Source organism: Pan paniscus, chromosome 3 (assembly GCF_029289425.2).
Source record: "Pan paniscus chromosome 3, NHGRI_mPanPan1-v2.0_pri, whole genome shotgun sequence".
NCBI lineage: Eukaryota > Metazoa > Chordata > Mammalia > Primates > Hominidae > Pan > Pan paniscus.
The window spans coordinates 125,787,576-125,810,793 of record NC_073252.2 but is presented as its reverse complement, the minus strand read 5'-3'; the positions used below and the strand labels follow the sequence as shown (position 1 = coordinate 125,810,793).

Here is a 23,218-nt window from a genome sequence, read left to right as displayed (position 1 = left end):
TTAGGCTATTTTACTGCAAAGTGGCCAAATGACCTTTTTCCCCTTTGTCTAATCTACCATAATCTTTCCTCACCTTTCCAAACGCAGTTACTATTATTAACATATAGGAGACTCTATCTAAGACTCCCATTCCCAGTCTAACCTAGATTTTGTTTGCAGTATATTTATTCATGAGTGTAAATGTAATCACATTCAACATTGAGCAACATTGAGATAACTATGGTCTGTAAGAATGTTTATTTCCCTCAGATCACACATATTTGGGGAAAATTTTGGTTATTTTTATAGAGATACTGATACTGTTCTGCTAGAGCCTCCCTTGCTTATTTCTGTCTTACCTTGTTTAGGGCATAATAACAAAGAGGGAACATATACACTCAGTTCAAGTTTGGGTACATTAATCAAATGTGACTTGTGTCTACCGTATTTACAATAATACCTCTTGAAAAAAAGCACAAATGATTAGCTTTTTAAATAGACTTTTACTGTGAAATATAATAAAAGATTTGGAAATGATTTTTAAAATTTCAATTACAGTGTTAACAATTCAATTATCTTTATGAGAGAAAGCACCACATTACAAAAATACAAAGAAGGACTCTAAAATGCACATGCTAAAATGACTTAATAGTAATTACATTAGCAAATCATGAAATTCAGAACCTTTTTCTAATTACAGATCTAAATCAGGGGTCTCAAACTTAAGAGGTCTTCAGGGCTGAGCAGGAACTACAAAGTAGAGAAGTTGTCTGATATAAGAGGGAAGTCCAGTAGGCTGTGGCAAACTGGGGAACACATACCCAATCAAAAGACTTTTCAAATTCAAACATTTTTGAAACATTATGTACATCCAATAAAATAACTGTGGGTCAAACTTGCCTATGTGAACTACCAGTTTACAGATCTGGTCTAAATGAATTTCTAATATTTTATGTAGTACCTAAATCCTCAAAATGGCAGAAAAATGGCAGACCGCACTTCTTTGAGATTATATATATATATATTTATATATATATATATATATACACGCATATGTATGTGTGTATATATAATACATATATATACGTACATACATATATACACATACATACGTGTGTGTATATATATATATAAAACGTATACATATACGTATATGTGTATATTTATGTATTTGAGAATACTTAAGCCACCATTTTGGGGGGAATAGATTAAAAAATCCTAAGAAAAGTTATTCTGCACTTTGAATTCTTCAACTGAGGTAGTTTTAGGGATATATATATATTTTTTGAGACAGAGTTTTGCTCTTGTTGCCCAGGCTGGAGTGCAATGGCACAATCTCGGCTTACTGCAACCTCCGTCTCCCGGGTTCAAGCGATTTTCCTGGCTCAGCCTCCTGAGTAGCTGGGATTACAGGCATGTGCCACCACGCCTGGCTAATTTTGTATTTTTTTTAAAATTTTTGTATTTTTAATAGAGATGGGGTTTCTCCATATTGGTCAGGCTAGTCTCGAACTCCCGACCTCAGGTGGTCCCCCCACCTCGGCCTCCCAAAGTGCTGGGATTACAGGTGTGAGCCACTGCACCCGGCCTAGGGATATATTCTTAAAACATCTGGTTAAGAGATGAAATTTTAAAAATGCTTTCTTTCACACTTTGAGAAAAGTTAGTTATGCCTAAGAATTAAAACTAAATCAACATTTCATTTTTTTAACAATAGAAATTCACACAACATAGTACATTATCGCTTAGTAAGAAATGTTTATGTGAACAATAATAAAGTATTTGTTTTACTAAAACCATTGTTCAAAAAGCATTCAATCATATAACCTCACTATATACATAATATAAGAAAATCGTAATTCAGTTGACAAGTTTTATTTTAAAAAGTATTTTGTGGAAGAACTTTAGTAGATGTTATACTTTTGGTTAAAACTAAAGGTTCTCATCTGAACATGTAAAATTGCTTATAGCTCAAAGAGCTGTACAGTGTTGGCTTGTTATGCCAAAGTAGTTTGAAAGAAGTTACTACTTTGTCTACCATCAATAACTTCACATTAATAATTTTTAAATATTTGTAAAAAATTAAGATGATAGAGGCATAGAGGTGACAAATGAAATCTCCTTTAAAAAGACTGCAAAGGCACATTATAATTCAAATATCGTTAGTAGACTAAGAATCCCTATTTAAAAATAATTCACAGACAACACAGATTTCAAACAAAACTCAAAAATACCTACTGTAAAACTCCACACAATACCCTAAAATATTTTCGACTTTTTTTAACATTTTAGCTGACAGCTAGAGAAGTTTAACATAAAAAGAAAGCACCAAATCGAGCCATATAAACCCCATTTAAGAGAGTTAATAGCTATTACATAAAACTTTAAATATTTTCTGTAAAATAAAGTTTATATGGGACAAATCAATTGCATATGTGTCTATTAAATTTTGAAATTAAAAGCCAAGGCTGTTAAGTATTTGGGTAGTTAGATGGTTAGCAATCCAAAGAATAAGCATATAAAAAAATGTAATTAAAAAAATAAAAATAAAATGTCAGGTCGGGTGTGGTGGCTCAAGCCTATAATCCCAGCACTTTGGGAGGCCAAGGCAGGCATATCACTTGAGGTCAGGAATTCGAGACCAGCTTGGCCAACATGGTGAAACCTCGTGTCTATTAAAAATACAAAAATTAGCCAGGCATGGTGGCGGGCACCTGTAATCTCAGCTACTCAGGTGGAGGCAGGAGAACCGCTTGAACCTGAGAGGCGGAGGTCGCAGTGAGCCAAGATCATGCCACTGCACTCCATCAGTTAATGCAACAGGTCTTCCAATGTTTCCATTTTCGTGAATTGAAACTTTTTAGTAGGGAGAAATAAGTTTGGCATTTTGTTTTGTTTTGAGACAGAGTCTTGCTCCGTCTCCTAGGCTGGAGTGCAGTGGTGCGATCTCCGCTCACTGCAACTTCTGCCTCCCGGATTCAAGCAATTCTCCTGCCTCAGCCTCCTGAGTAGCTGGGATTACAGGTGCCTGCCACCATGCCCGGCTTAATTTTTTTTTTTTTTTTTTTTGAGATGGAGTTTTGCTCTGTTGCCCAGGCTGGAGTGCAGTGGCGCAATCTCAGCTCAGTGCAACCTCCGCCTCCTTGGTTCAACCAATTCTCCTGCCTCAGCCTCCTGAGTAGCTGGGATTACAGGCACACGCCACAATGCCCGGCTAATTTTTTTGTACTTTTAGTAGACATGGGGTTTCACCATGTTGGCCAGGCTGGTCTTAAACTCCTGACCTTGTGATCCGCCCGCCTGAGCGTCCCAAAGTGCTGGGATTACAGGCATGAGCCACTGCACCCCGCCTATTGGCATTTTTTAAAAACCCTAATCTTTAGTAAAGTTTTAGTCTAGCAAAGTCTAATGCATTTTATCTGCAGAACACTCATTTTGGTTATTATTATTATTATTATTATTATTATTATTATTTTGAGACGGAGTTTCACTCTTGTTGCCCAGGCTGGAGTGCAATGGTGTGATCTCGGATCACCGCAACCTCTGCCTCCCGGGTTCAAGCGATTCTCCTGCCTCTGCCTCCTGAGTATCTGGGATTATAGGCGTGCGCCACCATGCTTGGCTAATTTTTTGTATTTGTAGTAGAGAGGGGGTTTCTCCATATTGGTCAGGCTGGTCTTGAACTCCCAACCTCAGGTAATCTGCCCGCTTCAGCATCCCAGTGCTGGGATTACAGGCGTGAGCCACTGCACCCTGCCACTCACTTTGATTATTAAAAGCACTTACATTCAAGTAGAGGTACATGTTAAAAGAAAAAAAAAAGAAAAAGAAAAGCACTTATCTATGAAGCTATCAGGATATTTTAGAATTCAAAGTTAACACTGATTTTATATATCATAAGTATTTATTTCCACAGCAGAAAATTAGTTGAACACAAGAACATTCAAAAAATAAACATGTTTCTCAAATCAAGTCAAGAGTGAAATGTTATAAGGGTACAAAGTAAATGCTGATATATTAAAATCTTGGTTTGATTTAGCAATTTTACTAAAACCCAGAAAAGTTTCTATGAATAAATTTATTTAATAAATTATTCATGATTAAAAATTTAGTTTTTCATAAACAGTAACAACAGACTAAACACTGAATATATGGGATTCCAATAAACAATAGTAAAAACACTTTAACATTATTTACTTCAAATATTATCTTGAAATTATTCAAATGTATTCGAAGTTTATAGTTAACTGATGTGTAACAATGAATTCCAGACCAAATTGATAGTGATTAGATATATTAGTGCTGTCTGCTTGTCCTTCACATGATCACAGGATGAAGCTCCCTTTTGTAAGAAACATCATGGCCACACTGGTTACATATAATAATCCAACTAGTTAGCGTATTTATGGAGGAAGCGGTCAAATGCATCATAGATGGCTTGTCTAAAATTAAATATGAAAGAAAAACTCTAAGTAACTAACAAAAAGGGGGGACAAACAATGCCTTTACTGTAAGTTATTTCCAAATTTATCTGTGGCTTGCAACTTGACATCCTCTCTAAATAGCTATGAAATAGGCAGTTACCCTCCCCAGAATGGGTGTTTGAATCCATGTAACTTTTTTTTTTCTTTTGAGACAGGGTCTCGCTCTGTCGCCCAGGCTGGACTGCAGTGGCATGATCTCTGCTCACTGCAACCTCTGCCTCCCGGTTCAAGTGATTCTCATGCCTCAGCCTCCCAAGTAGCTAGAATTACAGGCATGCACCACCTCACCCTGCTAATTTTTTGTATTTTTAGTAGAGACGGGGTATCACCATGTTGGCTAGGCTGGTCTCGAACTCCTGGCCTCAAGTGATCCGCCTGCCTCAGATGCATGCAACTTTACCACCACTACCGGAAAACCTCAAATATACTTCCAACTTATGATGGATCTAAAAGCATTATCTTTTTCTGAAGCACTTTTTGTGCCTTAGAATATATATATTCATACACACACGCACACACACAGAGGCACATGTGTGTAATGTGTGTATAAAATAAATTATGAAAGAAAAAGGAACTGATTTATTGTCTTATCGCTTCGTTGAAAATTAATTATGTAACTTTTCAGAATGTAAGATTCTGTTTCACAGATTATGATATAGATGTTTTTCATTTACTATGAACATGTTCCTAGCTACTTAAAATCAAAAGCCTTGGTTTCTCACATTAACTTTACCAAGTATTTTAATATTTCAATTGAAAAGGAATAGACAGGCCGGCCGCGATGGCTCAAGCCTGTAATCCCAGCACTTTGGGAGGCCGAGGCAGGCGGATCACCTGAAGTCGGGAGTTTGAGACCAGCCTGATCAACATGGAGAAACCCCGTCTCTACTAAAATTACAAAAAATTAGCCGGGTGTGGTGGCACATGCCTATAATCCCAGCTACTCAGGAGGCTGAGGCAGGAGAATTGCTTGAACCTAGGAGGCAGAGGTTGCGTGAGCTGAGATCACACCATTGCACTCCAACCTGGGCAAGAGCGAAACTCTGTTTCAAAAAAAAAAAGAAAGAAAAAGAAAAGGAATAGACAAATTTTATCTTCCATAAGATATTTTTTCTTTTCTTTTTTCTTTTTTTTTAGAGACAAGATCTCACTATGTTGCCTAGGCTTGAGTGCAGTGGTTACTCTCAGGTGCAATCGTAGCACGCTGCAGCCTCAAACTCTTGGCCTCAAGCTATCTTCCCACCTCAGCCTGTTGAGTATCTGGAACTACAGTCCTGCGACACCCTGCCCCACTCATATTTTTTTCTAAAGCTGTTTTTTTCCTATTGTATAATACATTTTTATAGCAGAATATTCAGAAAATCCAAAACATAGGAAGGGGAAAACATCATAATCCCATCACTCACATCTACTGTTAACCTTTTCATATCTTTCCTCCAGGCTTTTAAGAAAATGCATGTCTAGGCCAGGCGCGGTGGCTTACGCCTGTAATCCCAGCACTTTGGAAGGCCAAGGAGGGCGGATCACAAGGTCAGGAGTTCGAGACCAGCCTGGCCAACATGGTGAAACCTCATCTCTACTAAAAATACAAACATTAGCCGGGTGTGGTGGTGGGTGCCTGTAATCCCAGCTACTCGAGAGGCTGAGGCAGGAGAATTGCTTGAACCTGGGAGGCGGAGGATGCAGTGAGCCAAGATCGCGCCACTGCACTCCAGCCTAGGTGACAAGCAAGACTCCGGCTCAAAAAAAAAAAGAAAAAAGAAAATGCATGTCTATATTTTCACCCACTTTAAATAACTATCAGATATTAATTTTGTATCCCACTTGTTCAACTAACCATATCTTCACATCCAAACACAGCTATTAAGACTGTCTTTAGCCGGGTGCGGTGGCTCACGCCTGTAATCCCAGAACTTTGGGAGGCCGAGACAGGCGGATCACGAGGTCAGGAGATCGAGACCATCCTGGCTAACATGGTGAAACCCCGTCTCTACTAAAAATAGAAAAAAATTAGCCGGGCGTGGTGGCGGGCGCCTGTAGTCCCAGCTACTGCAGAGGCTGAGGCATGAGAATGCTGTGAACCCAGGAGGTGGAGGTTGCAGTGAGCCAAGATCACGCCACCGCACTCCAGCCTGAGTGCCAGAGGGAGACTCTGTCTCAAAAAAGACAAAAAAAAAAAAAAAAAAAAAAGACTATCTTTGAAACTGATAGCCTGCTAATAGATTATTATTTCCAATATGTTGGGAAGTCATAGTTTTACAACATGCTTGTCTTTCTTTGGCTCAAGTATTTGTTCCCTGTGAATTATAATGAACCATAAGAAGGGAAAAAAATTAGAGGTGGATATTTGCATGTTGGTGTAAACACATAAAGAGATTTTGTTTTGAAGACAGATATGACAGCAATAGGGAAGAAGTAAAGAGGGCTTTGAAATTATTGCCCACTGGATAATTTTTTTTTTGAGACGGAGTCTCACTCTGTCACCCAGGCTGGAGTGCAGTGGTGCGATCTCGGCTCACTGCAAGCTCTGACCTCTGGGTTCACGCCATTCTCCTGCCTCAGCCTCTGCAGTAGCTGGGACTACAGGCGCCCGCCACCACGCCCAGCTAATTTTTTTCTATTTCTAGTAGACACGGGGTTTCACCATGTTAGCCAGGATGGTCTTGATCTCCTGGCCTCCTGATCCACCCGCCTCGGCCTCCCAAAGTGCTGGGATTACAGGCGTGAGCCACCACGCCCGGCCCGCCCACTGGATAATTTTTTTCCTCAGAGTTAGTTCCAGGCACTTGCTCTTGTGGAATGAATCTGAATTTGTTTACTTCCTGGTGCCAAAAGTTACAATACGGGCTTGTGTACATGTGAGAAGGGTTAGGAAATGTATGTCCCTTTTTAATCATGTGAATAGTCTCTTATTCACCTGTATTATCAATAAGCTCTAAATAACACAAAATATTAGAGCACATAAAGGAATGGCTTTATTTATTCATTCATTTTTTGAGACAGAATCTCACTGTCACCCAGGCTGGAATGTAGTGGTGCGATCTCAGCTCACTGCAACCTCTGCCTCCAGGGGGAATGCAGTGGCGTGATAGCTCACTGCAACCTCCACCTCCCAGGTTCAAGCGGTTCTCCTGCCTCAGCCTCCCGAGTAGCTGGGACTATAGGTGCGCGCCCACCACGCCCAGCTAATTTTTGTATTTTTAGTAGAGATGGGGTTTTACCATATTGGCCAGGCTGGGCTCGAACTCCTGATGTCATGATCCACCCGCCTTGGCCTCCTGAAGTGCTGGGATTACAGATGTGAGCCACCGCACCTGGCGGCTTCTTTTATTTTTATGTTTGGTGTGTGAAAAGACTGAATTTTTAAAAATTCTACTATTCCAATGTCATCTAACCTCTGTTAAGTTTTGAAGTGACTGATGGGGAATGGAAGAGGTCAAATAGCTTAGTAGTGACTCCACTTGAGCAAGTTACTTAATCTTTTTTGTTCCCTTTATTCTGTGTAAAGGGGATAATAACAGAGCAATTGCCCTAGCATCTGGCACATGATAATAGTTAACATTTATCTCTCTCAAATGAAGCCTTCATAATAGCACTTTTGAGTTTTTATATTTGACTTTGATTATAAATCTACTCTTCCTAATACGTCTTAGCTATACTCCCACTTAGATACACAAAAGAGTGAAAGAAATTTGATACTAATTTACTAATGCAAGCATGTGGGTCCTCTGCATTCACATGTATAACAGAACTTTAGACTCTTCTTAAGCAATCCTAGCAACCCTAGGTAGTCACGGATTTTTGTTTATTTGTTTTAATTTTGTTGTGCCAGAGGGCCAATGAGTATTGGATAGTCTGCTCACTCACCAATAGGGACTCAAATGCTGCATGAATACTTCTTAAAAGATCATACTATAAGAAGAAAGGTTTACTATATCCTTCAAGACATGACAGACTTGAACAACTGGTTTATTTCTCAAAAGGGTGACATTTATAAGTTGGGCTAGATAAGTAACAACATAGAAAAATTATTTCCTACGTTAACAAGAGCTAAAACATGTCAAACATATCACATACAATTCTTCTATTATATAGCTATCCAGTTGGCAGTTTTTTTAACACTTATGTACAGGGCACTGATCTAACCATTTATGTGAATCAATTTATTTAATCATTAATAATAACATGAGGAATATGTTTCAATAATGCAGAATACCAGAAAATTATAGTTTTAGCATAAAAAAAATTTTTTTTTTTTAAGACGGAGTCTCGCTCTGTCTCCCAGGCTGAAGTGCAGTGGCGTGATCTCGGCTCACTGCCAGCTCCGCCTCCCGGGTTTTATGCCATTCTCCTGCCTCAGCTTCCCAAGTAGCTGGGACTACAGACATGCACCACCTATGCCCGGCTACTTTTTTTTTTTTGTATTTTTACTAGAGACGGGGTTTCACCGTGTTAGCCAGGATGGCCTTGATCTCCTGACCTCGTGATACACCCGCCTCCGCCTCCCAAAGTGCTGGGATTACAGGCGTAAGCCACCGCGCCCAGCCAGCATAAAAGTTTTTATAAATTCTAACTAAAATAGTGGAGTCATATAAGGTTGTTCACATTAAAAGCACTTCTTATTTAAGGTTCAATATTCACTTGCTAACTGAAAAACATTGCTAAATTATTCCACAGATGTTCAGGCCATTCTGAAAAAACATCAGAATAGAGTGAAAAAACTCTTGATGCACCAAAGCAACTTTAACAAGCCATGATCTTCCTTCTCACATCCTAAAATACCTGGCCATTAATATTTGAAGAGGGGAAAGCCACACGATAAAGCATGCCTATGATATGCATCATGCTTAGTTCTCTAGAAGAAAATAAGAAGAACAAATTCTAGGAAAGAGGGAAAAGTAACTCAGTGTGAGATTTGTGGGAGGTGAGGAGGGAATTCAAAGATTGAAACAGACTATAAAAATATGTGATCTTTTATATTTGTTGAAGCAAAAAATCCAGAAAACAAACAACAAATGAACGAATACATGTTTAGACCAGCCGTCTTACCTGAAGAGTCCTTGTTTAAAAAGATAAGCACTAATATGACCCCCTTCTAAGTATCGGATTTCACAACCAGGCCAAATTTCTTGTAAACTTCGAACTCCTGTTCGTGGAATATAGGCATCTTCTTTGGCTTGAACCACTATAATGAGGCTTGGATCAACTGGGACTAGGTATAGGATTTTTAAAAATTCAACATATACACATTAGAAAATAAAAAAACACCACACAATGCAGTAAATAAAACATTCGTCAAACTAAACATTTTTGATTAAATTAAAAATCAACTATAATATGCTACCTTACTCATCTCCAGTACAAGATAAATATTCTAAAAATGATACAAAATACTGTGGTTTTTTAAAATTAACTAATTTATTTATTTCTTTTGTGTGTGTGGGTACACAGTAGGTGTATATATTTATGGGTTACATGAGATATTTTGATACGGGCATGCAATGCATAATAATCACATCAGAGTACATAAGGTATGCATCGCCCCAATCATTTATTTTAAAGATGGGATCTCACTGTGTTGCCCAGGCTGAAATGCAGTGGCTATTCATTGGCAAGATCATAGTGCACTACAGCCTTGAACTCCTGGGCTCAAGTGATCCTCCCTCCTTAACTTCCTGAGTAGCTGGGACTACAGGTGAATGCCACCACACTCAGCAATCCGGTGTTTTTCTTTTGGGAGATAAGAGTTTCACTTTGTCACCGAGGCTAGGGTGCAGTGGTGCAATCATAGCTCAGTGCCACCTTGAATTCCTGGGCTCAAGGGATCCTCCTGCCTCAGCCTCTGAGTAGATGGGACTATAAGCATGTGCCACCACACCCAGCTAATTTATTTTTGTTTTTGAGATGGAGTCTCACTCTGTCACTCAGGCTGAGTGCAGTGGCATGATCTCTGCTCACTGCAACTTCCACCTCCCGGGTTCAAATGATTCTCCTGCCTCAGCCTCCTGAGTAGCTGGGATTACAGGCACACACCATTACGCCCAACTGATTTTTTATATTTTTGGTAGACATGAGGTTTCACCATGTTGGCCAGGATGGTCTCAAACTCCTGACCTCAAGTGATCCACCCGCCTTGGCCTCCCAAAGCACTGGGATTACAGGCGTGATCCACTGGGCCTGGCCACCCAGCTAATTTTTACATTTTTGATAAGGACAGGGTCTCACTATGTTGCCCAGGCTAGTGTCAAACTCCTGGGCTCAAGCAGTCCTCCCACCGCAGCCTCCCAAAGTGCTAGGATTATAGGCGTGAGCCACTGTGTCCAGCTCCAGAGTGTGTGAGAGTGTGTGTATGTGTGTTTGTGTGTGTGTGTGAGAGTCTTGCTGTCACCCAGGATGGAGTGCAGTGGTGTGATCTTGGCTCACTGCAACCTCCAACTCCTTGGGCTGAAGTGATCCTTCCACTTCAGCCTCCCAGGTAGCTGGAACTACAGGCTTGCAACACCACACATGACTACTTTTTTGTATGTTTTTTTGGGTAGAGACAGGGTTTTACCATGTTACCCAGGCTGGTCTTGAACTCCTGGGCTCAAGCAATCCACCTGCCTCAGCCTCCCAAAATGCTGGGATTACAGGCATGAGCCACCACACCCGGCTGTCCAGTGTGTTTTTTATGAATAAGATAATCTTAAATTTTCATAGATAGAATATGATACATTTAAGTAACCAACTTATCTCTGCAAACATATTCTGGAGCCAACAAAAAAATATACCCTTGAAAATATAAAATTATCTTACAGAGCATCTTTTAAAATATTTCACAAATACTTACACATCAGCAAATATTCTCAATTTCATATAAAAATTAGTACCTGAGAAATTTGCTACATGAGTACATTCATCCATGACTCCTTTCATAAATATTAAAGACTCTTTCCGAAGACTGTTTCTTCTTTGTTCTTTACTAAGTAGGTGGTATGACTGAGGGTTGCGACTTGTATAACTACTTTTGTTGGTTGAAAGTGTTTGATTGAAGCGCTTCATCTTAGAGGTATCTTGCAATAAGAGTCCTTCTGATGTCGCACTGACAGATGTTTTGCTACAATTATGGCAGTCAGCAGGTTTTTGGGATACAACTTGGTTTGATATATCTAAATTTAAAGTTCTGGAAACCAGATTAAGGTTAGTTAGCTTGTCTGCACTGCTAGTGAAGTGTTTCACAAACTCTTGTCCCATTTTGAAAGAATCTGTCTGAACATATGAAAGGAAAGAAAACATTATTTAATATAAAATAGGGTATTAACAGCTTTGTCAAAAAAAAAAGAGAAAAGACAAATGTCCATCAATGAATAAATGGATAAATAAAATGTGGTATATTCAAACAATTAAACATTATTCAATCTTAAAAGGAATGAAATTCTGACACATGCTACAACATGGATGAACACTGAAGACATTATCTTAAGTGAATAAGCCAGACACAAAAGGACAAATATTGTATGATTCCACTTGTATGAGGTCCCTATAGTAGTAAAATTCATAGCGATGGAAAGAGAATGGCAGTTGCCAGAGACTGGGAGAAGGGAGGAATGAATAGTTTTGTTCAATGGGTAAGTTTCAGTTTGAGAAGATAAAAATGTTTTGGAGATAGATGGTGGTGATGGTTGCACAACATGTATATACTTAATGCCACTGAACTATGCACTTAAAAATGGTTATGATAGTAAATTTTGTTGTATATATTTACCATGACTTTTTTAAAAAACAAAGATGTATTAAAATTTAACTCACGACTAAGATAAATGACTTACACTTTATTGCTGTTTCCTACTAAACAGTAAAGGGTATCATTTAGCCTGCATCATTTTTTTTTATAGCCAAAGTTTTAAAATCCATGATCTGCCTTAACCTTTGAACTTCTAAAAGTCTTACAACTGAGTAATGTAAATTCAAGCACAGGAGGACACCAGCTTCTCCAAATCCCTTTCTCTGGTTGAACTAACCAGAATTTAAAATTACTGGCCAGGCGCGGTGGCTCACGCCTGTAATCCCGGCACTTTGGGGAGCTGAAGCAGGTGGATCACGAGGTCAGGAGATTGACACCATCCTGGCCAACATGGCAAAACCCTGTCTCTACTAAAAATACAAAATTTAGCCGGGCATGGTGGTGTGTGCCTGTTATCCCAGCTACTCGAGAGGCTGAGGCAGGAGAATCGCTTAAATCTGGGAGGCAGTGGTTGCAGTGACCTGATATCGTGCCACTGCACTTCAGCCTGGGCGACAGAGTGAGACTCCGTCTCAAAAAAAAAAAAAAAAATTATCAAGAAAAAAAGAAATATTGCCTATTAAAGTCTCAAAACTATATTCTAAATTCAAGGACTTGTAAATACAGTTATGTGTTGCTTAATGATGGGATATGTTCTGAGAAATGCATCACTAGGTGGTTTCATTGTTGTGTGAACATCACAGTGTATTTACGTAAATCTAGACGGTATAGCTGACTACACACCCAAGCTATATGGTATAATCTATTGTTTCTAGGTTACTAACCTGTACAACATGTTACTGTACTTAATACTGTAGGCAATTGTAACACAATTGTAAGTATTTGTGTATCTAATCATAGAAAAGGTACAGTAGGCAAGGCACGGTGGCTCATGCTTGTAATCCCTGCCCTTTGGGAGGCCAAGGGTGGGTTGATCACTTGAGGTCAGGAGTTCAAGACTAGCCTGGCCAACATGGTGAAACTCTGTCTCTACTAAAATATAAAAATTAGCCAGGTGTGGTGGGCACCTGTAATCCCAGCTACTTGGGAGGCTGAGGCAGGAGAATCATTTGAACCCAGGAGGCGGAGGTTACAATGAGTAGAGACTGTGCCACTGCACTCCAGCCTGGGCGACAGAGCAAGACTCCGTCTCAAAAAAAAAAAAAAAAAGAAAAAGAAAAGATATAGTAAAAATATGGTATTACAATCTTTTGGACCACCTTATATATGTGACTGAAGCATTGTTATGCAGAGCATGACTGTACAATAGAATTTAAGTAAAAATAAACTTTGTTATATGCTAAAACCAAAGTCAAAAGAAAAAGTGACAGCCTGGGAAAATATATTTGCAACTCATATTACAAATGGCAAATCACTTTAATTTATTAAGAGCTAGAATTGAATAATTTTTTTAAAAGCCCAGAACCCCCAAATGAGCAAAGGATATACACATAAGGGCAACAGAAAACAAAATACAAACTGCTCTTTTTTTTTTTTTTTTTTTGAGGTGGAGTCTTACTCTGTCACCCAGGCTGGAGTGCAATGGCACGATTTCAGCTCACTGCAACTTCACCCTTTTGGGTTCAAGCGATTCTCCTGACTCAGCCTCCTGAGTAGCTGGGACTACAGGCGCATGCCACCATGCCTGGCTAATTTTTTGTTGTTGTTGTTGTTCAGAAGAAGTCTTGCTCTTGTCCTCCAGGCTGGAGTGCAATGGCATGATCTTGGCTCACTGCAACCTCTGCCTCCTGGGTTCAAGCAATTCTCTGCCTCAGCCTCCCGGGTAGCTGGGATTACAGGCGCCTGCCACCATGCCCGGCTAATTTTTGTATTTTAAGTAGAGACGGGGTTTCACCATGTTGGCCAGGCTGGTCTCGAACTCCTGACCTCAGGTGATCTGCCAGCCTTGGCCTCTCAAACTGCTGGGATTACAGGTGTGAGCCACCATGCCCGGCCAATTTTTTATATTTTTAATAGAGACGGGGTTTCACCGTGTTGGCCAGGATGGTCTCAATCTGACCTCATGATCTGCCCACCTCGGCCTCCCAAAGTGCTGGGATTACATGTGTGAGCCGTCGTGCCCAGCCAAACTGCTCTTAAACTTATAAAAACTTGCTCAACTTCCCTCATGCTTAAGTTAATTAAAACTACGCCATTTTCCAGTGCCAGTTGACAAAAAATAAAAACTCAAGTTTGATAACACACTGAATTTGAGAACTTATGAAGAAAGACACATTCCTGCTGGTGGTGTAAACTGACATAACCAGAATTAGACAAAATCTAACTACATTACTATACCCTTGACTCAGCAATCATATTTCTAGGAATTTACACTTATATAACATGAATGTACAAAGTTACTCACTGCAGCACTGTTTATTAATAGCAAAAGATGAGAAACAACATAAACATCTATCAACAGGGTACTGATTAATTATGGTACATCCATTCACATAATAGACTATTATATAGCAGTAAAAAATAATAAGGAAACACTTTGTATAGTCCATAAAAAAGGGAAGTGAGGCTGGGCACAGTGGCTCATACCTGTAATCCTAGCACTCTGGGAGGCTGAGGCAGGCAGATTGCTTTAGCCCAGGAGTTTGAAACAAGCCTGGGCAACATTGTGAAATCCCATCTCTACAAAAAATACAAAAATTAGCCAGGTGTGGTGGTGCATACCTATAATCCCAGCTACTCAGGAGGGTGAGGTAGAAGGCAGCAGAGCCAGACCCTACCTCAACAAAATAAAAAGAAAAAGATTTAAAAAGTTCATATTTTTATTGGTTTGCACATGGACCAAAAATTCCCTGAAACACTAAACAATATAGGTTGTTATTTGTTGATGGGGATTGGACCTAAGCACAGATGGGGTAGGAATCTTTTCACTATATGTATCTATTTATACTTTTTGATGCTTGAATTATATGACCATACATTTTTTTTTTAAGTTAAAGATTTAAAATTGGTTGGCCGGGCGCAGTGGCTCACGCCTGTAATACCAGCACTTTGGAAGGCCGAGGTGGGAGGATCACCTCAGGCCAGGAGTTCGAGACCAGCCCGACCAACATGGAGAAACCCCGTCTCTACTAAAAATACGAAATTAGCCGGGCGTGGTGGCACATGCCTGTAATCCCAGCTACTCGGGAGGCTGAGGCAGGAGAATCGCTTGAACTCAGGAGGCAGAGGTTGCGGCGAGCCAAGATTGTGCCTCTGCACTCCAACCTGGGCAAAAGAGTGAAACTCCATCTCAAAAAAAAAAAAAAAAAAAATTAAAATTGGTTGAAGGCAAGGAAAACAAAAATACCCAACAACCTGGTTACCACAACAAATCACTATAAGAGGAAGGAAGTTTAGTAACATATGGAAATGTAAAGATCAAAGGGTCCCCGAATTACTCAGAGTGGGACATCAATAACTTGAACTTTTTTTTGACTGGGAAAATACAAAGAGTAGGGAAAACATCTTAACATTTATTGAATATTCGTTATTGTGAACTGGTTCTAAGTGAGATGAGAAGTGCCAAATAAGACTACCGCTATGGTTTAAATATGTCCCCCAAAGTTCATGTGTTGGAAACTTAATCCCCAATGTAATAGTGTTGAAAGGTGGGACCTTTAATTAGGCCATGAAGGTTCTGCTCTCATAAATGGACTAATGCCCTTACTGTGGGAGTGGGTTAGTTATCGGGAATGGATTCCTGATAAAAGAATGAGTTCAGCCTCTTCCTTCCCTCTATCTCTTTTGCACACACACACATTCTCTCTTGCCCTTATGCCTTCTGCCATGAAATAATGCAGCAAGAAGGCACTCACCAGATGTGGGCCCCTCAACCTTGGACTTTCTAGCCTCCAGAACTGTGAGCCACATATATCTCTGGTCTTATAAATTTCCCAGTCTCAGATATTCTGTTACAGCAACACAAAATTGACTAAGACAACTACATTGCAATTTCAGATGACCAAAATTTATAAACTTCCTTTAAAACATACATGTAAGTTTCTCATAAACTTTCAAATACAGGTATTCTTCTGATTATATGTATAGGAACTAACTAGCAGGTAAAGCTTTTTTTTTGTTTTTCTGAGACGGAGTCTCGCTCTGTTGCGTGCAGTGGCGTGATCTTGGCTTACTGCAAGCTCTGCCTTCTGGGTTCACGCCATTCTCCTGCCTCAGCCTCCCGAGTAGCTGGGACTGCAGGCGCCTGCCTGCCACCACGCCCGGCTAATTTTTTGTATTTTTAGTAGAGATGGGGTTTCACCGTGTTGGCCAATATGGTCTCGATCTCCTGACCTCGTGATCTGCCCTCCTCGGCCTCCCAAAGTGCTGGGATTACAGGGTGAGCCATTGCGCCCAGCCTTTTTTTTTTTTTTTTTTTTTTTAAGAGAAATGGTCTTGCTCTGTCACCTGGGCTGGAGTGCAATGACACAATCATAGCTCACTGCTACAGCCTTGAACTCCTGGGATCAAGTGATCTGCCCACCTCAGCCTCCTGAGTAGCTAGGACTACAGGCATGCACCACCATGCCCAGCTTTTTTTTTTTTTTTTTTTTTTTGTAGAGACAAGAGTCTCACTTTATTTCCCAGGCTGGTCTCAAACTCCTGGCTTCAAGTGATCCTCTTACCTCAGTCTTCCAAATTGCTGTAATTACAGGCATGTGCCACCACGCCTGGCCCCGATAAAGCTATTTTGTAATAAAGTTCTTAGGCAAGCAATCAACTACCTTTTGAAGTTACATAAGATAGACCTACTTTACAAGAGTAAAGTTTACAGTGATTTAATTATAAAGAGTCCTCATTCATAGTAGAAAGATTTCTTTTTTTTGAAGTTTCTTAAGAGTCTCAGTATCTTTCAAACAGTAAAAAATTTAAATTCATGAAAAGGATTGCTGGGCGCGGTGGCTCATGCCTGTAATCCCAGCACTCTGGGAGGCCGAGGCAGGTGTATCATGAGGTCAGGAGTTTGAGACCAGCCTGACCAATATGGTGAAACCCCGTCTCTACTAAAAATACAAAAATTAGCTAAGCATAGTGGCGCGTGCCTGTAGTCCCAGCTGCTCAGGAGGCTGAGGCAGGAGAATTGCTTGAATCTGGGATGCGGAGGTTGCAGTGAGCTGAGAGCTAAGATCGTGCCACTGCACTCCAGCCTGGGCGACACAGCAAGACAGAGAAAAAAAAAAAAAAAAGAAAAGGATCGGTCACTTTTGAAGAGCAATAGGAAACCAATTCATCATCTTGAAAACTGGTAAATTACAGAAAAAAAATCAAGCATTTATCATAACTGCCTTTCTTATACAAACTGAACTACCATGTAACTAAATAATATATGAGGTAAGTGTCTCCCTATAAAAGTATTCAAATACATGAAAAAGAAATAATAGAATATCAGCAACCTTCAATGAATTGATATAGTCATTAAGCATCAGTAGAGGCTTATATCATAAAAAAAGAGATAATCAGATATTATGTGTTTCCTATATAGCCTTGTGAAAGAAATCAAAACAATGAGTTTAATCAAGCCTTTAGATCCAACTGCCAATTTTCAGGCAATGTAGAGCAATATGCTGAACTGTACCATGAGAACGCAATCAGAAAAATCTAGATTGTGAGAAACCCTACAGGTCAAATAACCTAAATTCTTCATGAAATAAATTATAAGGAAAATAAAGGGATGGAAGGCAAGTTATTTTTTTTTCTTTTTTACAGATTGATTGATTGATTTTTTATTATTACACTTTAAGTTCCAGGGTACATGTGCACAACGTGCAGGTTTGATACATAGGTATACATGTGCCATGTTGGCTTGCTGTACCTATCAACTTGCCATTTATATTAGGTATATCTCCTAATGCTATCCTTCCCCTAGCCCGCCACCCCTCAACAGGCCCCGGTGTGTGATGTTCCCCGCCCTGTGTCCAAGTGTTCTCATTGTTCAATTCCCACCTATGAGTGAGAACATGCGGTGTTTGGTTTTCTATCGGAAGGCAACTTATTAAATGTACTTCAAATAAAAGAACTACAGGGTCTACAGATACACATTTGGATAATAAAATTATTTTAAAGGCAGAAGGAGTAATTACTATAAACGTAAGGATAATGATTACTAATAATGCAGGGAGGAAGGCCTTGTGATTAGGACACATTTGAAGGGGTTTCTGGGTTGGGTGGTCAAGTTTTATTTTTGACCTAGGTACTAGTTACAGTGTGTTTGCCTTTTAATAAATGTAGTAAACCACATATTTGCTTTGCATGATTCTCTGTATCTGTGTTTTATTTTAAAAGAATTTTTATTTATTTATTTTTAAGACAGAGTCTCACTCTGTCGCCCAGGCTGCAGTGCAGTGGCACAATCTTGGTTCACTGCAACCTCTGCCTCCTAAGTTCAAGAGATTCTCCTGCCTCAGCCTCCTGAATAGCTGGGATTACAGGCACCCACCACCACACGTGGCTAATTTTTGTATTTTTAGTAGTGATGGGGTTGGCCAGGCTAGTCTCAAACTCCTGACCTCAAGTGATCAACCCACTTCAGCATCCCAAGGTGCTGGGGTTACAGGTGTGACCCACCATGCCCAGGCAAAAATGAAAAATCTTTTAAAGTAAAAAATAGTATGTACAGCTATGTTTTTAAAAATTTGCTATTCTCTTTAAAAACCTGAATCATTAAATATACAATCAACTCCCCCCACCACCAATGTTGGGTGGAAAGTGAAATACTTACTCCACAGTATTCAAGCATGTGAATAATTTCTTCTTCATAAACTGTCTGGGTATAATATTGCTTTTCCAGCTCCCTCCAATTAATTGATTTACTCAACACACCCTGAAATAATAAGCTAAATTAAGATCAAACCACAGCATAAGGCAATTTACCCAATACTTTTATTATTATTACTGTGTGAGACTACCTTTTTTTTTTTTTTTTTTTTTTTTTTTTTTTTTTTTTTTTTTTTTTGCAGATGAAGTCTCACTCTGTTGCCCAGGCTGGAGTGCAATGGCACTATCTCGGCTCACTGCAACCTCCACCTTCTGGGTTCAAGCAATTCTCCTGCCTCCGCCTCCCAAGTAGCTGAGACTACAGGCATGTGCCACCACGCCCAGCTAATTTTTGTATTTTTAGTAGAGACAGAGTTTCACCATGTTGGCCAGGCTGGTCTTGAACTCCTGACTTCAGGTGGTCTACCAGCCTCAGCCTCCCAAAGTGCTGGGATTACAGGCGTGAGCCACCGCACCTGGCCTAAGACTTCCTATCTTTAGCCTGCTTGTAAGGTTGGCCCTTAACTGGAGTCTGGGAACTTGACCAGTAAACAGCTTTCTATACTTATATAAAACTTTTCCTAAATGATAAGAGTGGGTCACTGTACCTAAACTGCTTATATAAACAATGCGGTTTCTGCTGAACACCTGCTTTCCTTCTGAATTTTTGGTGTATGCTAGGCAGAAGTTATCTAAGTCACTAACCCCTGATAAAAACTCTGGACTGCAAGGCTCAGGGGAGCTTCACTGATGGACAGCACTTTGCACTTATTGTCAATAATTATTGTTGGAAGAATTAAGCATGAACTGTAACACTCCACTAGGAGAGGACTCTTGGAAGCTTCTTCTTGGTTTCCTTTGGACTCTACCTCATGCGCTTTTTCCTTCTGTTGACTGTGTTGTATCTTTTGCTGTAGTTAAGGCTTAATCATGATTACGACTATATCCTAAGTCCTATAATTCTTTCTTTGAATCACCAAAGCTGAGGGTGGTTTTGGGGACCCCCCCAAAACAATTACCTCTAATTATATATAGCTACCTAATATTAATTACAATTAAATTACCGTAGTGAAGACCCCAGATGCTGTGGACCAAGACAGGCATGGAATCAATGGCATGGGCTTAGGCCAGTTGGATACCGCTAAGGAAGCCATCTGTAATATAACAGATAGAGAGCGTCTATTTAGAGTTTCTATTCATTAAAATAAAAATATTTAATATTAATAAGCATTCCGTGCAGTAAATAGTTGGTCAGATAAACACAAAGTCTGCAAACATTCGTGAGAATGTCTAGCCACCTCATTAAATTTCCCAAATCATAAATTCAACAACATTTAATTTCCCCCTTAGATAGCAATAAAATGTAATACAAAACTTTAACCTCAAGACCATTCGCTGAGAGCTACTTTCTACTGTGTAAATATGGAGCAAAGATGCTGAGATGTAGATGCTGGGCAGCAGGGTAAACACACTCATTACTTAAGTGACTTGCCAGATAGAGCAAAATCACAACTATAAAACATCAGACCATTGAGGTTGACTGAGTATGCCAAGAATTTGGTGAACTACAAAGCAGATTATATAATAGATCTAAAATAATGTAATGTGTGTGATTAGAGAAGGTAAAATCACTCTCCCTTTTGGAGAAGGGAAAACTTTATCTTTTCGAAAAGTTACTTTCCCTTCTGGGCTGGAGGAATCAGAAGGGAAAGGCAGGCTTCATGAAATGGATGAGTCTTCTAGAGGAATGAAAGATAGGGTCTTGTCTTCCAGAGAAAGAATCAGTATGATCAAAGGCAAGACTGTGAGAATGCACAGGGTCTCATAGGGAAACAGCCAATATACTTCAGTTGGGATGGTCAATAGGCACACATGGCCAATGGAGTGAGGGAGGTAAGTAGGGCTAGAAAGATTGATCAAGATCAGATTAGAGGTCCTTTGTTCTATAGATAATCAGGAATTAATAAAGAGGTCTGGGCAAAGGAGTAGTATTGTCAAAGAAGTGATTCAAAGAAGGTAACATGATAGTAGTTTACAGGATTGAATAGAGAAGGGGAGAACTGAGGTAGGAGACCAGTTAATAGGCAGTAATCCAGGTGAAAGTTATAAGGACCTGACCTAGGTGATAACAATGGAAACACTACTAGGTAGGAAAATAAATCCTTTTCCATCTTTTGTTTCACTGTCAGGTAGTTGTTTTGAATTTTTTTTTTTTTTTTTGAGATGTAGTCTCACTCTGTTGCTCAGGCTAGAGTGCAGTGGTGCGATCTCAGCTCACTGCAACCTCCGCTTTCTGGGTTCAGGCGATTCTCCTGCCTCAGCCTCCTGAGTAGCTGGGATTACAGGTGCGTGCCACCACACCCGGCTAGTTTTTGTATTTTTAGTAGAGACGGGGTTTCACCATGTTGGTCAGGCTGGTCTTGAACTCCTGACCTCAGGTGATCTGCCCGCCTCGGCCTCCCAAAGTGCTGGGATTACAGGTGTGAACCACCGTGCCCAGCATAGTTTTGAATTTGAGTAAGTTTTTGAGCTTAATTTTCTAATTCAAGAGGCATACAGAAACTTCATATAATAATAATTATTACTTTGAGATAGAATCTCGCTTCTGTCTGGGTCACCTAATCAGGAGTGCAGTGGTATGATCACAGCTCACTGCAGTCTCAAATTCTGGGGCTCAAGTGATCCTCCCACCTCAACCTCCCATGTAGCCACAACTACAGATGTGCCACCATGCCTGGCTAATTTTTTAAACAATTTTTTTTGTAGAGACAGGGTGGGTCTTACTACTATGTTGCCTAGGTTGGGGTATGATTATTTTTTAGGCCAGGTGCAGTGGCCCACACCTATAATCCCAGCACTTTGGGAGGCCAAACTGTGTGGATCACTTGAGCCCACACACAAACAAAATACTAATAATTTTTTAAAAATGTACTGAGTGACTAATATGTGCCAAGTAATAAACCAGAGCATATTCCTGGCCCTCAATATCTCAAATGCTTCATGGAGAAAACAGACTGCTAAACAAGTCAGTAAAGTACAGTAAAAAGTTACTAATCAGAGTTTGAAGTATAGTCTGGAGGTAAGGCTGGGTGTCACAGCTGAAACAGAAGGGTAAGCTGTTACTCCTAGGTGAAAGAGAATAAGGGAGCACTAGAGGGATGCTAGCACGTGACACAGCTGGAGCCCAGTGTGCACGCAAGCTTTTGGCAGGTTTTGAACAAGACAGAACAAAGACTAGATTTAGAAAGATCACTGTAGTTAGGGTGTGGAGGAGAAATGGTTAAGACAAAGATTAATAAGAGAAAATACTAGAGACAGAGAAAGCAATTAGGAATCCATTTTAGTACACTCTAAAAGGCAGACAAAAAGTAAAATAGGTTGGTGGTACTAGGGAGACAGATAAATGGAAAGTATTTTCCAATTCAGCTATCTTCACCAATGTAACAGCAAAATTGGGCATTTATACTTGAGACTTGAAAAGTTAAATTTTATAATTAATTTCTGTTAAATCTAATATCTGAGATACAACTGTGGAGTAGTACAATCAATAAATCGTACAAAAAATTAACATCATTACTTCATAATTGGAGTAAGAGTTTGGAATCTGTTTCTGCTTCCTACTTTTACTAAAACTAATTCTATACCTAAAGTGAATTTTTAAAATAACCAGGTTCTCTAGATCTTACAAACATAAACATAATTAAATGTAAGCAGAAATAAAAAGGCTTACGTGTCCTCCCATGGATATTCCAGTCATTCCTAAAGGGCCGTAACCTTCCCTCTCTAGCCAGTGCAAGAGAGCTGCAGATTCTAAAACAAGAGCTCCTCCCATCACAAAAAGGTCGGACACATTTTTTAAGCTGGACCTTCTAGCCTCACAAAACAAAATAGAAAATGATTATTTTATGTATTTACATGCTAATATATGCAAATTTACAACAGGCTGCCAGACTTCAAGCATCTCTTCTAAAGGACCAGATAGTTAAGTAAAACAATGTAATAAATTGGAATTAGGGCCAGGCTTGGTGGCTTATGCCTGTAATCCCAGCACTTTGGGAGGCTGAGGCAGGGGGATCGCTTGAGGTCAGGAGTTCAAGACAAGCCTGGGCAACATGGTGAAACCTTGTCTTTACTAAAAGTACAAAAATTAGCAGGGCATGGTGGCGCATGCCTGTGATCTCAGCTACGTGGAAAACTGAGGCATGAAAATCGCTTGAACCTGGGAGGCAGAGGCTGCAGT

At 39.8% G+C, this 23,218-nt stretch overlaps 1 protein-coding gene across 6 annotated transcripts in view; it reads right to left on the bottom strand.

The window, feature by feature from the left end:
• Window positions 1-462: 462 nt before the first annotated feature.
• ABHD18 (abhydrolase domain containing 18) overlaps window positions 463-23,218 on the bottom strand; it is a 74,282-nt gene continuing 51,526 nt past the window's right edge. For 4 of the 6 annotated variants that reach the window (XM_003823149.6, XM_024928622.4, XM_055111817.2 and 1 more), the window contains 6 exons: window positions 22,709-22,847; window positions 20,043-20,132; window positions 18,944-19,045; window positions 11,333-11,711; window positions 9,513-9,675; window positions 463-4,421 (listed from right to left, as the gene is read on the bottom strand). In XM_003823149.6, the coding sequence (XP_003823197.3) occupies window positions 4,370-4,421; window positions 9,513-9,675; window positions 11,333-11,711; window positions 18,944-19,045; window positions 20,043-20,132; window positions 22,709-22,847 (925 nt within the window). In that variant the 3' untranslated portion in view covers window positions 463-4,369. Of the gene's footprint in view, window positions 4,422-9,512; window positions 9,676-11,332; window positions 11,712-18,943; window positions 19,046-20,042; window positions 20,133-22,708; window positions 22,853-23,218 lie in introns of all 6 variants that reach the window. The other 2 variants (XM_055111819.2, XM_055111818.2) reach the window with 2 other exon arrangements.